Source organism: Pipistrellus hanaki (assembly GCF_964339955.1).
Source record: "Pipistrellus hanaki genome assembly, chromosome: 9".
Lineage (NCBI taxonomy): Eukaryota > Metazoa > Chordata > Mammalia > Chiroptera > Vespertilionidae > Pipistrellus > Pipistrellus hanaki.
Genome location: NC_140511.1, coordinates 12,493,222 through 12,511,636, shown reverse-complemented (window position 1 = coordinate 12,511,636; position 18,415 = coordinate 12,493,222). Strand labels below are relative to the sequence as shown.

Genomic DNA, 18,415 nt, shown 5'->3' with positions numbered 1-18,415 from the left:
TCCAGGCCCCAGCAAGTCCAGTGACAGTTCCCAGGCAGGCCCCAGGAGGTAAATGTCTGATAAAGGAGTAGGGGGGATGTCTGGTGAAGGTGTTCAGTGGCACAGGGGTGGGGGATCATTTAAAATGACACAGGAGGATCAGAGGAGGCAATCAAAATGACACAGGAGGACCAAAAGGGGTTACTAAAATGGTAACCCCCCCCCCGCCCCCGGTTCTCCTGTGCCATTTGATTCCCCCTTTTGATCCCCCCTGTGTCATTTTAAGTGATCCCCCTCCTCCCACCTTGATACCCCAATTCCTTTTTCTTACCCCAAGAAATGAGCGCAAAAAGAAAAAGATACTCCGTGGAGTACAAGAAAGGAATCGTGGAAGACTCTTGGGGCCAAAATCTTACTGCTTTCTGCAAAGAGAAGATGTTGAGTATCTGATTGGTCCGAAAATGGCGAGCAGAGTATGGTAACCTCATTGAACAAGTGGACAAGGGAAATGCTAAAAAGCGCAAGTGTGGATCAGGTCGGCAACCATTATTTTCCGAGCTGGAAGACCTGATCTGTGAATGGGTTGTTGACAGGAGAGCAAAGGCTTTGGTTGTGAATAGGGCTCAGATTCAAGAATTTGCCCTTGCAATGGCACAACAGTTTGACATAGCCCCCGAAGACTTCAAAGCATCACAACACTGGCTGGATAATTTCCTTCAGCGAAGTGAACTGTCTTTAAGATCTACAACATTGTTTAGGTTGGAAGATAATCAAGTTATTAAGCGAGCACTTGCATTCAAGTCCTTTATTGATGATGCTGACTTCTCTAAATACAATCTTTCCAACATGATTGCTATGGATGAAACTGCAGTGTTTATGGGCCAATCATCTCAAACAACAATTGAACAGTGGGGTGCCTCCTTAGTGTACATTCCCTCCACTGCTTACCAAAGTGCACATTTCCTGTATTTTGGCAATTCGTCTGGATGGCACTAAAATCCTACCTTTAATCATTTCTAAGGGCAAGAAGGAAAAGATTGAACGTGTTTTGGGCGTTTTTATTCTTGAAACTGAAAAAGCCTGGGCCACACAAGCAGTTATAAGGAAGTGGGTCGATTTAATGCTGCTGCTTGTTATTCGAGGGAGCCAAAGAAGTCTGCTAGTCTGTAATGCAGCCAGCACTTACCATGCTAAAGACATGAAGACATTTCTTCAGGAAAGAAAAATAGATTGGATAATGATTCCCGCAGGAATGACGGCCTATCTCCAGACTCTTGATATTGCAATAAGCAAGCCATTCAAAGACAATTTGTGCATGGAAATTAATGACTACATTAAAAATAGAATGAAGAGAAATCAGCGTGGAAACTTTGTGAAACCTAAACTGCAAGAAGTTGTGACTTGGGTGAAGAATTCATGGGAGAAAATCACTGACAGTTGCATTGCAAATGCACTGCGAGCAGGCTACCTTGACCAGAAGTACTCATTTAAAGACAGTGCTATTGCTAAACATGAGAGATTTGGTCCACTGATTCTGAAAGAAATGGAGTCACAAGAAATTCAGGAATTGGACTGTTATGATGATGTTCCAGAAGAGGATGACATGATTGTCATTGAATAAATGAGTAAATTCTTGATACTGTAGGATTCACAGTTTGTCTGGTTTGTGTTGACAACTACCGTACTACCGTACCGTATACAGGTAATAAATTTCCTTTATTTTCATTTAACAATAAATGTGTACCGTATTCTTTTTCATGGAAAAATAAGACATCCCCTGAAAATAAGACCTAGTGCATCTTTGGGAGCAAAAATTAATATAAGACACTGTCTTATTTTCGGGGAAACGGGGCATGTAAAATACAATTTTGCACAGATTAAATATAAGAGCAGAAATCTAATAATGTTAAACTGATGAATAAAAGGAATATTTTCATGATTCAAAATATACTTTAATGCTATTACCCTGTATGATAAATGTAGAAAAAGTTATTTCACTTCTCATAAAAAATATTAATCTCATACATTTAAAGAAACCACACACATGAGTGGCTTTGAGGAACTTTTTAAGGAAGTTACACAATAAGAGCCATTCTTCTAATAACAAATCAGAAGGCATTAACATATGTTTGCTGTCTCAGGTAATATCTGCTTCAGTGTTATTTACTACTAATACACTAATTCTACACTGTCTCTCTGAAGTAGCAAGTAGATTTATCCTTATCATACAATTAGATATTTAAAGTTAAAAAATAAACACACTTTTAAAGTTTTTATGTCAAATCATGTAGGGAATCAGAACATTATTTGACTGAAAAGTGAATGTGAATAAGTAGTCTACAATGAAAGGGTTTCTGAAAGCAATAAAAATCAGTAGTAAAATTGACATGGAGTTCTTTAATTACCCTTTAAGGGTGAGTAAATTGGACTTTTTTTCCAATTTAAAACTTGGCTTTTAAAATACAAGAATTTATGTAATAAAATAAGCCTTCATTAAGATTTAATTTAATTATTATAATGATGGGTAAGGTAAAAATGTTAGTATACTTTTATATGCATAAAAATTGAACTGAGAATTTTTAAGACTATAAATGATTAAAAATAATCTCCTATCTTAAAAATTAATTAAGCAAATTTACAAAAAGACAACTCAATTAAAAAATGGGCCAAAGAACAAACAAGCAATTCACAAAAGAAATATAGTCATCACATGAAACTGTGTAATCAAAGAAATGCAAATGAGAATAAGATATATTATTTTCTTCCATCAAATTGGAAAAGGTTTAAAAATCTTATTCCTAGTAAATTTGCATTCTTCCTGGTAAAAATTAATAGGTACTCCTGTTTTATTTTAGGATAATTTGGCATCTCATGCCATACGATATGGATGTAAAGACATATTTCCTGACCCAAGAATTTCCATAACTATGGTATTACCCTAAGGAAATAATCAGACAGGTATACAAAGATGTATATACAGGAATGCTCTCTGAAACATTACTTTTGAAAGAGAAATAAGAACAGGAGAGCATAAAATGAGAACAGGAAATTGATAAATAAAACATAGTCAGTCATGTGCAGGGATAGTATTTAACTGAAGTTTTTTTAAAAAAATTTTGGGGAAATGTTACAAACACATTAATTAAAAAACACAGATTATATATGTAGATGACATCAATTTTATTACATATATATAGAACATATGTGAATAATTAAGAGGATATGAACTTAATTGTTTCTTGGTCTGGATGGTGGAATTAAGGATATTTATTTTCTTCTTTGAACTTTTCAACAATGTCTACATTGAATAAGCAATGTCTACAATTATTTTTTAGTTGGAGGAAAAACACATAAATATTATGATTATTTTAAAGAACTTAAAACAAATTTTAGCATCACTTTTTAGCTTATTCCATCCAAGATTACTCTCTTAACCAGTTAAAAGTATTTTTAAAATGATGATTTTTAAATTACATTCCCAAATGTAATTCTTTCATTCTCCTAATAATCTGAAACTGGATACATGGGCTGTTTCTCTTTGAAAGGTGGAATCTCATTCTCCACAATGTTCTGTATAAAGAAACTTTTACATAAATAACTTATAAAAACTATGCAGCCGGAAGGTAGAAGTACTAGGTACACCAAAGAGGAAAGAAAGGTTTTATAATGAATTTCTGGAATCCATTTGGCTCCAAGGTAATGAATCTGTCATCAGCAGTGGGCCATAAATCAAATGTCATCATGTGAATCCAAGAATCGAGGCCAGTTTCAGTTATTTCCAAATAAATGTTTTCTTAATTGCCTGATACTGAGATATAATTTCCCAGTGGAATTAAAATAAGAACACATTAAACTCTGTTAAAGTTTAAAGTTTCTACAGAATATAAAAATTTACACAACTCTTATTTTGCATATTTGCCTCCTTCAACTGCCCCAAAAGAACAGAGTATTTTGAACAGAATAATTTGCCAAATATTCCTAGCCTGGGTGCCAAGAAACTAGAGACAATTTCTAATAAAGCATATATCTTCCATGATAAATAAAATATTCATTTCATCACAAAGATCAAAAATAGGCCTAGATACAAATAGGGATGATTAAGTTATTCAGTAGCAAATCCTTCTGTTGCACATAGTTCAGCTGCTGCTTGAAATCTGGACTACTTCATAGCACAAGATTAATACTAAGGGTACTTAGAGGAGTCTTAAAATTTTAAAGCAAAGTATAAAATTAAATTGTATTTATTTATTTAAGTTTTAATTATTTTCTTTTTTTAAAATATATTTTTATTGATTTCAGAGAGAAAGGGAGAGGAAGAGAGAGAGAAAGAGAAACATCAATGATGAAAGAGAATCATTGGTTGGCTGCCTCCTGCACACCCCCTATTGGGGATTGAGCCCACAACACAGGCATGTACCCTTGACCGGAATCGAACCTGGGACCTTTCAGTCTGCAGGCTGATGCTCTAGCCACTAAGCCAAGCCAGCTAGGGCAAATTCAATTGTATTTAAAAAAAAATAAGTTACCTTCTTCAAGAAATATTGCAATCAGGGTATGATATACCCTTCTCTGGTTTCTTACCCTTGCTCCAAAAATGTAACTTTGATACTTTATTTGGAAAACTTTAAAAATACATTTTAATGTAATAGTTAAAGAGTTATGCCTAAATATAAAAGCCCCAAATGTACACAGAAAACTTTTCAGTGACCAAAAGGAGTGTTCAGAATGTTCTTACTATAAGTTTTGTATTCCAGGCTCTCTTAAAGGGTAGGTGCCATATAATAAGGTATTTTCAGAATCTCTGTGAAATATATTTAAGATCCCATGGACCACATATTTATGTGTTCTTTAGCTAAATATGCTAAATTTGATTTAAAAATATATTATTCTTTAATAGAAAAATAACCTTCTCATTTGGTAATTTCCCTTCTAGGAATTTACCCCCAATTTCTCCTTCTTGAAAAATAAAAAGTTCAGACAAAGAATTATATACACAAAAATCATTCAGTGCAAGTTATTTACTATAAGTCAACCCTGGATACTATATAATGTTCAACAATAAGGAGATTATTAAGTAAAATAGGATTCATCTGCAAGGTAGAACACTAAAGCTATTAAAAATGTCTTATCAAGTCCTGGCTCAGTTGGTTGGGCGCTGTCCTGTGCACCAAAAGGTTGCCAGTACCATTCCCCATCAGGGCACATACCCTGGTTGTGGGTTTGTCCCTAGTCAAGGTGTGTGTGGGAGGCAGCTGATTGATGTTTCTCTCTCTCTCTCCCCCTCTCCTTTTCTCTCTCTCTTAAAAAAAAAAAAAAAAAAAAAAAAAGGCTAAAAATATTTTTTAAATGTTTTATCAAGTTACATATAATAAGTAAAATGTTCAGGCTGTAAGTAGAAAAGGGGATACAATGTATATATGTGTACCTACCATGTGATCTCATCTATGGAAAAATGCATGAAAAAAGATGACTAGAGGTTAAACTGGTTTGGCTCAGTGGATAGAGCATCGGCCTGCGGACTGAAAGGTCCCGGGTTCGATTCCAATCAAGGGCATGTCCCTTGGTTGCAGGCACATCCCCAGTAGGGGGCGTGCAGGAGGCAGCTGATTGATGTTTCTCTCTCATCCATGTTTCTAACTCTCTATCCCTCTCCCTTTCTCTTTGTAAAAAAAAAATAAAAAAATTAAAAAAATCAACAAACTATATTAAAAAAAAAAAGATGACTAGAGGGAAACATACCATTATGTTGAAAATTATTTATTCCCATTGATGAAGAAATTATATATGTACTTTCTTGTGAACTATTCTTTATATTTTATACATTAAGACTATACTTTTTTAATAGAGAACAAGAAAAAGTTTAAGGGTACAAGTGATTTCTCTGGAATTTTATTTTACAGACAAAAAAACTAGCCATATAATCAGATAAAAGGAAAAAGTTCCTTTGCTAGTAGAGTATTAATAAAATAAAACACTACTCAAGGACACATAGTATTACTACTTAAATAGTTTAACAGTCTAAATGCTATTATTCTTTTCCCATTATGCTAATTTTACAAAATTAGCTACTCTAATTCATAAATCACAAACCAATACTACAAAGCTTTTATGAAGTACTGCATTATATTAGGAAGCCTTCCCTTTTGTTTGGAAATTTACACAGAGGTCCAACGTAAGAACACTGCTTCAGATGATGGTGTGATTATATTTCTTAATGTTAAGCTATTTAACTGATTAAACCAAAATGACGCTCTCTTTTGTCTACTGATTTCTCACCCTAAAATGCCAACACTCTTGGATCTTCCAAGCGCTGTAGAAAACACTATTTTTTAAGATAGTGAACAGGAGGCGGAGAAGAGCCCATTCAAAATAAAAGGGACCAATTGCTCATGACATTGATGTTTAAACTAAGCCCTAAAATTTGTCCCTATTTCTAAATTTGTTCCAATTTTAGAAAAAAGACCTCTAAGTTTTAAAACACACAAACATACTGATGTTAAAGTATACTATATTGCCGAAACAGGTTTGGATAGAGCGTCAGCCTGCGGACTGAAGGGTCCCAGGTTCAATTCCGGTCAAGGGCATATACCTTGGTTGCGGGCACATCCCCAGTAGGGGGCGTGCAAGAAGGAGCTGATCGATGACTCTCATAGATGTTTCTAACTCTCTCTCTCCCTTCCTCTCTGTAAAAAAATAAAATAAAATAAAATAAAGTATACTATATTGAAGGACCTTTTATAAGCAATAAGTATAATTACATTTTACTGATACTGCTCTTTATACATTGTTTTCACTGTAATCACTGTACTGTGCTCAGCAATGAGAACCTAAAATAATGTTTAATAAAACTTTAAAGTTTCCACTAGCCATTTTATTTATATTTGAAGTAGCTATTGTATTTATTAAAGACATAAATATACAGTGAATTGATGACAATAACAAATATTTCTTTTAAAAAAACCCTCATTAACAACAAATAGTATACTCTAAGAACAATCGTTCTTACAATTGCATCTAAATAATTCTAAATGCAAATTACCATAAAGGTTCACAGCAACTTTACAAAACTTGAGATCTACAGGAACCTTTCCTTAATTACCCTGCTATTTCACTCACCCCTCTCAACTTGAATATCTCCAATCACACCAAATCACCACAAACACACTCACCCTAGGTCACAGGCACACTATTTCTTTTTATATGTTAAGGACACCTTCTTTAGAAAAGCACAAAGGAGCTGAAACCGGTTTGGCTCAATGGATAGAGCCTCGGCTTGAGGACTGAAAGGTCCTAGGTTCGATTCCGGTCAAGGGCATGTACCTTGGTTGCAGGCATATCCCCAGTAGGGGGTGTGCAAGAGGCAGCTGATCGATGACTCTCTCTCATCGATGTTTCCAACTCTCTATCTCTCTCCCTTCCTCTCTGTACAAAATCAATAAAATATATATTAAAAAAAAGAAAAAGAAAGAAAAGCACAAAGGAAATGGGCTCTGTGGACTAGAAATTTAGCTCTTAACATAAATCATTTTACACACACATGTACTACACACACAATTCAGGATCTGGGTGCTCTTTCATAATCTGACCTGTGCCTTCAATTACAAATTGATCTCACTCCATCTGATAGCCAAATCATGATACTATTTCACAGTGCCCCCTAGCTCTACAAGATGTATCAGTTTGAAACTGACATCTTTTGAACTGTCAAGCTCAACAGAATGTGTCAATCACTATAAGCCCCACTTAAGCGGAATTTATATAGATACTCTATTACCCAAATTTCATCTAATGAATAACAACTCACAATTAAATGTTGCTACTAATACTGATAAGACCCGATGAGGAAAAAAAAGTGATATGAACTGACAGGTTTGGAATTTAACCACATAACAATATATAGTTCAAAGTTCTGTAGCTTTTGTAACATGCAACTTGTTTGCTTTTCAGACAGTTATTAAGCAAGGGCTCATATAAAAATACACTTTACAAATGCCCTCTTTTAATGTAATTTAAAGCAGAAATGGCATATCATTAGACCAGAGTTCTTTAGGAGAATGGAATCAGTTTCTTCATTTAAAAAAATGCTGGATCAGATTAAGTAATCTCACTATTAGTCACAGTATTTATCATTACAAACTTAATCTGAATTGCTAACATTGAGAAATTTGTGAGAGTACAACCTGTAACCTTGGTACTGATGCTAAAAAATATGTCATATTTGGGTTACTTCAAGATCAGTAAGGGAGGGTGAAAAGTGAAGATGACGCAATGACATACACCCCCTTTTTTCTGGAAATGGATTCCTTTACAAAAACAAGGAAAAAAACAAAGTGAAGCAAAACTTCTAAGAAAAACAGCTACGAAAATTACTCAAGTGGTCAAACGCCCTTCACCTTACACTGCCTTTCTGGAAAAAAAAAAAAAAAAAAAAAAAGCCCTGTTATTCCACATCCAAACCCTAGTACACCCACACTACTATGAGGAAAAACGGAAAGGGGTGAACACTGGAAAAAGAACAAACTGGAAAGAAAAAAAAAGATGAAATAACAAGAACAACTACAATGAGGCAGAGTGGAACACGTCAAAAACACAAGCTTTTTTTTTTTTTTTTTTTTCTCCTAAAGAATGGCTCTGGGTCTACCGTTGTTCTAAAGTATTTAATTTGCACATCTTAAAATAGAGACCCCAAGGAGAGCAGCTTGAGGCGGTGGAAGGCAGGGGGCGGTTAGGTAAGAAGAGGCTGGCGAGGAAGTGCGTGCGGAGCATCAGAATGTGCGGGGGGCGGTGCTGGACCCGCCGGGCGGCAGCGGAGGCTCCGGGAGCGCAGAGCGGAGTCCGCGGCGGCCCGGGGCAGCGTGTGCCCGGCCCGGGGCACAGCCAGGCGGCACAGCCCGGAGGCACACCTGGCCAGGCGGCGGCCCCGGGGGAGAAAGGCCAGCCCGCCACCCGTGCCAACTGCAGAGATGACCATTGTCACCGGTTCTATTGTCTGGAGTGTTGTTAGATCGAGCCAGCAACCCGGAGACACTGTCAGGGCAGCAGGAGGGAGCGATGACAGCGGCCGTCCGGGCATGCTCCGCCCCGGGGGTCCCTTCCCCGCGGGGCCGTGCGGGGCGCCGAGGTCACGGGGACGCGCGGTGCCCCGTCTCCGGGGTCTCCTCGGGGCCGGCGGCGTCCCCCGCCGCGCAGCCCGGGAGGGAGCACCTCACTTCCCCTGCCTCCCCGCCCCCCGCCGAAAGCAGGGAAGACGCGGAACTTGGGCTCCCGAGCGGAGGCCACAGACCCGGTCACGGCCAGGGGTAAGGAGGCTCCGGCCGAAATTCCGCGTGGCCGCACCGGGACTGTGGCGCAGGGGAGGCGAAGCCCCGGCCGGTCGGGTTTCCCGATGGACAACGGCGCTCGGTCCGAGTGACCCGGCCGCGACCCCCTGCACCTCCCGGGTCCCCGGTCCCAGGCCCTCTCGCCTCCGCCGGTGACCCGGCCTCGGGGGGGTCCCCCCAGGCCTCCCCCTGCAGCCGCCCCTCTCGGAAGACAGACAGCTCCTCTCCCGGACCCTCGCCTCCTCGGACGCCCCCGCCGCCCGAGCCCGGGCCGCACCTCCGTCTTGGTGATCCGGTGCCGCCCCAGCTTCACCACGGCGAAGTTGCCCTTGCCCAGCGTGCCCTCGATGTCGTAGAACCCCACCCGGACCGGCCCGCGCTGCAAGTGCCTCGGGCCATCCGCCATGACCATGCTGGGTCCCGCGGCTGGGCACGGCGGACGGGAGCCTGGAGCGCGGGCTGGCGGGCGGGCGGCGGAGCTCGGGCGACGGCCGCTCTGGGCTCGCGGCTCCGCGCTCTTCAGTGCCTCCAGCTCCGCTGGGCCCAGCCAGGCGCGCGCCGCCGCTGACGTGCGCCGACGTCAGGGGGCCGCGGCGGGGGGCGGGGGCGGGGCCGGCCGGGATTGGTCGCCATGGCGACCAGAGCGGCGCCGACGTCGGCGGCGGGAGGGAAGGTGGGAAGACCGGCGGGGCCTGGGCGGCACGTTCCTTCCGGGCCGCGGCGCTCTGAGCTCGCTCTCTCCCCGCCGCTTGGCTGCTGCCAGGGGCGGGCGTGCACCCCAGTCCGCCCCGTTCCCCGGCGCCCCAGCCGCAGGCCGAGAGCGAACCCTGGTGGGCGCAGTGGGGGAATGCAGCGAACTGGACCGGGCCAGCCCGTTGGGTCTCCTTCCCCAGCTCCCTCCCGCGTTCCCCGCCAGCCCCGGGACCTTCCCGCCAAAACCTCTCATTGAGGACTTCGGAGGGTCTTCATTTTGGCAGGGTCGGAGAACATGGGGGATGTAAAGTACAGCATTGCTCAAGGGCTCATTTCTTGGTATCCTTTTCTCATTTTGTTTCCATATAAACCCCTCCACATTTTGATGTCTCTGAGGAGTAATCTTGACAGCTGCATGGTCCTTTATAGATTAACAGAATGTTAGCGTTGAAGAGACCTTAATGCAGGGATCTGTAACCTCACCTGGGCTTCGGAGCCTCAGCCCTGCCTCCCCCCCACCCCCCATATATGCAAATTTTTGCCTACTTGAATTTGTCTCTGGGGAGTTGGGACTATAGTCTTTATCAGGTTCCCAAATATGTTGCTGACCCCAAAAACGTTAAGAAATACATTCTTCATCTGTTGCACTGTCTTTCCAGAAGGGGAGTCAAGCTCCAAGGAAGAAAGGTAGTTGCCAAGGTCACTCAGGTAATGCAAGAGTTAAGATTGCAAATCTCACCAGTCTTCCATATGCCGACCCAAGAAAACAGGTATTTTACCATTTTGAAATATATGATGTGCCTGCAGATGTTGGTTCCTAAAGGCCATTCTTCACCAAACACAATCAAACTCTAGAGAAGGCTGATTCCAGAGCAGAGAGAGGGAATGTATTAAATGCCCTTGAAAGCTCTTGTGCAAGAAAGCAAGATTTTCAAAGAATGATGAGGACATGTTGAAAGGAAATAGGACAGCATGGGAAATACAGTCAGTAACATTGTAATAACTATGTATGGTGTCATTGTGTTTGAAATATTGGGAGGACCACTTTATAAAGTATATGATTGTCTCACCAGTAGGTTGTACACCTGAAACTAATACAAAATAATATTGAATGTAAACTACAATTGAAAAAAAACCATAAACATATAATCATAGAAAAAAGACCAAAAGAGTATACAAAAATTAATAATAAACAATAATTACTCCTGGGGGGAAGGAAATTATAGCTAACTCTTGACTGTACCTCCACTTATTGCTAGTAAATGTGGGAGAATTTGAGTATCATGAGTGAATAATGATAGAAATGGATTGCAACAAATTGAACTATGCATGCATGTTTATGCTTAAAATTTTAGGTATGGGGATGACAATTCCTGACAGTGGAATGTGAACTAGCACACATAGAAGAAATTATATTAGGAAAATCACTATTTTCAACCACTATAGAAATGATTGACTCAGATAAAATTATCAATAGATGTTATAATCATTGGGTGAAACTTTGCTAGGGAACAGGAAATGTATGGCTTTTGCTTTACAGTGTAAAAATGCATTAATTTTCAGCTCACCATCAAATTTATTGCATTTGTGGGCTAGGCACCATGGGAGACACCAGGGAAGCAAATGAGAATAAGGCACGGCCCCTGTCCTTGAGAGCTTATGGGTCAGAGTAGGAGCTCTGAAATCTGACTGCTTAGGTGTGAACTGTGGCTCTACCACCTACTAGCTGCTGGCTTTGGGAAAGCTGTTTTACCTTTCCCTGCCTCAATTTCTCATCGTTTAAATAATGCTGATAATAGCACCTACCTCAGAGGATATTGTGAGGAGGGTAGACACAAACAAATACTTATAATTTGAAGTGGTGAGAGCTAAGATAGATTTCCACACAGCGCTCAAAGGAGAGGCTATCAACCAATCGAAAGTTTCACAAGAGAGTCTTCCAAAAGATGAAACTCGAGTGGCTTTGAGAAGGTGGAGTAAGGGTTAGCCAGGAGGAAAAGGATGTTATGATCACTTGAAACAGAAGAAACAGCATGAACAATGGTTTTGAAGATATGAAGAGTCAAGATGTACTCAGGTAACTACTATCGGCTGTGAATGTCAAGGCTTAATAATGAAGTGCCCACAGTAAAACAGAGATACATGGCAACATGAGCTGGAGGGCTTCTCTCCTTCCAGTTAGGTGTTACTCCTAAACCCTCCAAAGAGAAATTTGGAAGTTGCAACTGTGATGGAAGCTGCTGGAGTGATGGAGAGATTAGAAAGATGTTGAAGATTGCTTCTAGGTTTCTGTCAGGAGTGAACAAATGCAATCAATTACTGAGAGCTGACCATGTGCCATTCACTCTGCTGGTCACTGAACATACAGAGTGGCTGAAATATGGACCTAGTCCTCAAAGAGCATGTAATACATTCAATTCAGACATTTAGTTCTTGTTCCTCTAATATATATAAAGATACTGTGAAATACTATCAAATAATTAGAAATCAATATATATTTTATATTGTGCTGGAACAAAATGAGTTGTGCTAGGAGTAAAATTTCTGCATTGTCATTTACAAGCTCTGGATACATAATTTTGGAGATTGGTGGAGGGATATAGGCTAAAAATTTAAAGATTGATAGTACTGATAAATTGAAGTCAAAGATGTGAGTGGTACCATGCAGTGAAAATATCAACAGTGAAGAAGACATTTCAGTTATTATTGCTTTCTGCTAGTATACGAGTCTGTTACTTATAGCTCAGGGGGATACACACACACAGATTCATAGGAGGTGCTGGTGTTGAGTTTTTGCCATTATGACTCAACTCTGAATGGAATAAACATTACATATAAGTAAATATTCATTCTTTTCTAATCTTCAATCTTGGAAAGTGTGTTATATCAGGAGAATTAGAATTTTATTAGCTACTAATTTTCTAGTAGGCCTTTTGTAGATATATTTTGGGAGCTGTGAGTATGTTAATTTCAGGTTTTTATATAATTACTAGAGGCCCAGTGCATGAATTCTTGCACAGGTGGGATCCCTTAACCTGGCTGGCAATTGGGGCCATCTTGCCCAGTCCTGATCAGGGCCAGCTGGCCGGGGGAAGGGACCATCGGAGGTTGGCCAGCCAGGGGGAGGGAATGCAGGAGGTTTGCTGGCCATGGGAGGTTAATTGTGGGTCAGTGCACATCATAGTGACCAAACAGTCAACCAGTTGATCAGTTGTAATGGTTGCTTAGGCTTTTATATATATAGATGTCAATTTTGGTGACTATTAATTTTAACCTAGTTTTAGCAGATACTTTTAGATTGCTTAAGTGTTATACTTAAATTTCTTATATTTGTAACTACAAATATTATTTTATCTTTCACATTTATTTTTGGTCTCCAAGACTAAGGAATATATGTATTTGTTTAGTTCACCAACCTAAAGGTAGCAAAAACAAGCCAATTAAAAAAACTCTCTACTCTCCTCTATACAATCCCTGCTTCCCTCCCACCCCTCACCCTCTCCCACCCTCGCAAAATATGAAGAAGACAGAATCCTACACGATTTGTTCAGCACTCATAGGAGTGAGTAAATAAAAAGAAGCATTCCCTCCCTGCCAAGGAAGAGAGGCCAGAGAAATAAAAGTAGAATGCAGAGGGAAAAACTATCTTTAAAATGTAGGGAGAAGAAAATTTAAAGGAGGGAGTACTTTCAGTCACTGAAAATATGTGAAGCAAGTTAAAGATGACAAGAATTCATTGGATTTAGGCATGAATAGATAATTAATGATCTTTGCAGAGGAGTTCAGAGTACTGAGGGCGGATGCCAAACTGGAGTGAGTGGGAAGAGGTAAAGAAAAGTAAGTGTAATGATCATATCAATAGGCCCAGAAAAAACATTCAACAAAATCTAACACCCATTTTTTATAAAAACTCTCAGCAAAGTAGAAATAGATGGGAATATCTCAACATGATAAAGGCCCTATATGACAAACCTATAGCCAAAATACTCAATGCACAAAAACTAAAACCATTTCCCCTAAGAACAGAAATAAGAAAGAGCTGTCTACTTTCACCAGTCCTATTCAATATAGTACTGGAAGTGCTAGCCACAGCTATCCCCAGACAAGAAGAAATAAAAGGCTTCCAAATTGGAAAGGAGGGAGTAAAACTCTAATTATTCACAGCTGACATGATATTGTACATAGAAGACATTTTACCCAGTGATCCCACTTCTAGGACTATATACTAAGAAACCTGAAATACAAATCAGAAAGAATATATGCACCCTTATGTTCATATCAACGCAATTTACAATAGCTATGATCTGGAAACAGCCCAAGTGCCCATCAATAGATGATTGGATAAAAAAGAGATGGTACATTTATACCATGGAATACTATGCAGCAGTAAAAAAAGAATCTCTTATTCTTTAAGAGAGCATGGAGGGACTAGGAAAGTATCATGCTAAGTGAAAGGGTTGGGGTCAAGAAGTTTTCCCAAGGAAGTAACATTTAAGGTGAGGTCTGTTAAGTCAATAGAGTAAGCCAGGGGATGAGATGTGGGGAGAGCCTTACCAACAAAAGTAAAAGAATTTTTGAATACTTGAGGTGGGAAGAAGCTGAAAATGTTCCAACTGAAGAGTAGCAATGGAAGTAGAAGGATGGGCTGAAGTGCATATTACATAGGGTCCCATATATTACCTAATAATGGAGAAACATGTAAGTTGACTGTACCTTCGTTACGCCCACAGCCAATCAGAGTGAGTATGCAAATCAACCCAACAAAGATGGCGGTTAATTTGCATACATACCTGGATCCGGAGAACCTCCTTGGCACCCAGGTCACTCCCAGCCAGCCATCGGCCCGAGGCTTTAGGCTCGGGAAGGGGCGGAGCTTGCAATCGGAGGGGTAGGGGTCCCCTTCCAAAGCCTGAAACCTGGGGCAGAGGCTTTAGGTGTGGGAAGAGGCTGAGCTTGGGATCAGCGGGAAGGGGAAAATATCAGTGGAAACATTAGGTGAGGATAAAAAAAAAAAAAGAAAGAAATGTCATATCCTATGAAAGACACATCTTGAAAATGCTTAAAGGAAGTTGTCATTTTTTCATGGTGAAGGGATTGAAGTTCGTGGTGGCTGCAGTGACTGGCAGTGGCTGCAGCAGTGGGGTGATGGGCCTGGCGCCTTCCCCTGATCAGCCTGGTCACCTCAAGCCAAGGGAGGTCAGACTGTGGCTTAGGTCTGCTCCCAATATGGAGTGGACTTAAGCCATCTATAGGACATCGCCTGAGGGCTCCTAGTATGTGAGAGGAGGCAGGCTGGGCTGAGGGACAAACCTCCCCCCCCCCCCCCCCAGTGCAAGAATTTCGTGCACCAGGCCCCTAGTGTACTATACGATGAGGTACATTTTATTTTATTTTTTTAATATATTTTATTGATTTTTTTACAGAGAGGAAGAGAGAGGGATAGAGAGTTAGAAACATCGATGAGAGAGAGTCATTGATCAGCTGCCTCTTGCACACCCCCTACTGGGGATGTGCCCGCAATCAAGGTACATGCCCTTGACCGGAATCGAACTTGGGGCCTTTCAGTCTGCAGACAGATGCTCTATCCACTGAGCCAAACCAATTTCGGCTGATGAGATACATTTTAACCCATAGACTTGAAATGGGATAAGTTGACTTATAACTGTTGTTGTCAGCTTGTAAGCATTAATAGGAATTATAATATGATATAGATGTCTGATTCTACAGAGCAAAATTTGAAAGTTGAAATATTTTATCTAAAATGTTTCTTCTAGCAGCCTCCTACTTCTTTTCTACAAAACCTTTGGATTTAATAAAGCAAATGTGATAAACTTCCAAAAATCACTATCAAAATGCACTTTGGTTATTGGATGAGAGTCTCTAGGCTTCCTTCCTCTCTGCTATTCTAATTTTTTTTTCCGTTAGCTTCATGATTGCGTTAATTAGGTTTTTGCATAGGGAAAAGATAAGCATCAACCTCTGAAATTCCAAGAAGGCAAGGAACAGCACACAGACCTTTGGCAGATGACGGGGAAGGGAGGCTCAGGTAGGTAAGCACTGTAATGGAATTTTTGAATCTTGGTTTGTCCTGGTACAACTATGGCCCCAGGAAATACTTGTTTTTCACAGTTTTGTCTGATATAAACTTGCATAAAGCCTCCGATTTTGCCAAGATAGAGAATTAACATGGGCAGGCTGCTGATTCCAAGATCAGTCTTGGAGAAACTCTAGAGGAAAACCATCATGAAACTAGGAAATAATGGGAAAGAAGTAAAACAAAACAGAGAAATTCCTGGGGGACAGGAAAGCCTGTTTTGAGCTAGTGTGTGTGTGTATCTCCTGGGGTAGAAGACTTCTATGGAGATTACCAACAGAAGCTTAGATTGCTGATATAAGTATCCTCAAGGATGACAATCAGGACTGAAGGGAGCTAGAATGTGGAAAACTGGTGAGGATTGACTGACCTTGATCGCTTACTCACTTCTATCTCCCAAATCTCTCCAGATTCTTGGGCTAGTGAGTTATTAGTTAGGAATACCTCCTTCTTAAGGCTGCTTCTCCTTGAGGGGTGGAAAGTGTAGTGGGTCTCATAGTAGGGTCCTGACTTGCAGAAATATTTGGTGGCATGATACCCAGCCTGAACAATTATTTATGTAGTGGTGCTTAGAGCTCTCTACCCTAGGGTTATCTTCTCCTCTTTCCTTGATCTCACTGGATGTTGACATCTCTGCTCTTTGGTATTTTCTCATACCAAATGCTCAGACAGAATAGCTGATAACATCAGAGAAATATCTGTTCACGTAAGGAGAGGTCTAAAGAGCATAACCATTTCAAAAGAACAACCTCTATTATAGATTCCGCCAGAAGCAAATATATTAAGTGGGAGGAAGATGGGGGATCCCGACTGTGCTGAACTCCAGACTCATCAGGGTGAATCTGGACTGTCAGGAAAGAGAGAGGCATGCTGGACTCAGGGGAGCTGCAGAAGGCAGAGGTCCAGAGGTATGCTCATGTGGAGAGGACTGGTGACTAAGTGTGTGGCTGGCTTTCTCAGGTGGGAGGGAGATGGGGACTCCTGACTGCGCTGAACTCTATTTACAGGTGAGACTTTGGGGACCCAGACTCATTCAGGGAGAAACTGGACTGTCTGGCAGTGGGTGAAATCTGAGGGAGGCTTTCTCTCAGAGGTGCTTGCAGAGATTACTAAGGGACACTGAGACCCAGGGGCCTCATAGGGCAGGACTGATGGGAAACCAAGGCTATCTTCCCTGCCCTGGGACTCTGCCTCATCTAAGCTGAGCACAGAGGCTTTTGCAAGCCTTGTCTCATAAGGGTGTCTCCAGCACCGAAGTTCTCCCAGTGTAGACACAGCTGATCCTCACAGCCAATTGGTCTGGATGTCAATACCTCCCAATGATACCAACAACAACCAAGATTTAACTACAATAAGACTGTGCATACAGCCCACAAAGGGGTGCACCAAGAGTGTCCACCTCAGGTAACTGGGGATGCTGAGCCATTGTGCCCTATAGGACACCTAGCACACAAAGCTTCTCTTCCAACTCAGGGAAGCAGAGAAAATACGGAGACAAAGAAACAGGTCACAAATGAGAGTGCACAGCTGAGTGCGTGGCTGGCTTTGGAGGAAAGCAAATGACTGGATATAGAGTTCAAAACCATGGTTATAAGGTTTTTCAAGAATTTCATAGAAAAGACTGATAAATTTAGCGAGACCCTTGAGGATATGAAAAAGGACCAACTAGAAGTTAAGCATACACTTACTATATATATATATATATATATATATATATATATATATATATATATATATTACAGAGATCTAACAGCAGACTAGAGGATCGCAAGAATCAAGTCAAAGATTTGAAGGAAAAAAAACCAAAAAAACAAAACAATAAAAAACACACACAAAAAACCCCCCCACAAAACACCCAACTGGAAAAGCAAAAAGAATCCAAAAATATAAAGATAGTATAAGAAGCCTCAGGGACAACTTCAAGCATACCAACATCCGAATTATGGGGGTGCCAGAAGAAGAGAGAGAGCTAGACACTGAAAACCTATCTGAAGAAATAATGACCGAAAACTTCCCCTACCTAGTGAAAGAAATAGACTTACAAGTCCAGGAAGCACACATAACCCCAAACAAAAGGAATCCAAAGAGGACCACACCAAGACACAGCATAAATAAAATGCTAAGAGCAAAAGACAAAGGGAGAATATTAAAAGCAGCAAGAGAAAAACAGTATCCACAAGGGAGCACCCATATGATTTGTCAGCTGATTTCTCAACAGAAACTATGTAGGCCAGAAGGGAGTGGCAAGAAATATTTAAAGTGATGAATAGCAAGAACCAACAACCAAGATTACTCTACCTAGCAAAGCTATCATTCAGAATTGAAGTTC

General features: G+C 40.8%; 1 protein-coding gene across 3 annotated transcripts in view; it reads right to left on the bottom strand.

Annotated features, from left to right (window-relative positions):
• The window catches only part of SIK2 (salt inducible kinase 2), a 113,809-nt gene extending 103,947 nt beyond the window's left edge, over window positions 1-9,862 (bottom strand). For all 3 annotated transcript variants that reach the window (XM_084893875.1, XM_084893876.1, XM_084893877.1), the window contains exon 1: window positions 9,577-9,862. In XM_084893875.1, coding sequence (XP_084750001.1) covers window positions 9,577-9,711 — 135 coding nt within the window. In that variant the 5' untranslated portion in view covers window positions 9,712-9,862. The remainder of the gene's footprint in view (window positions 1-9,576) is intronic.
• Window positions 9,863-18,415: the final 8,553 nt, after the last annotated feature.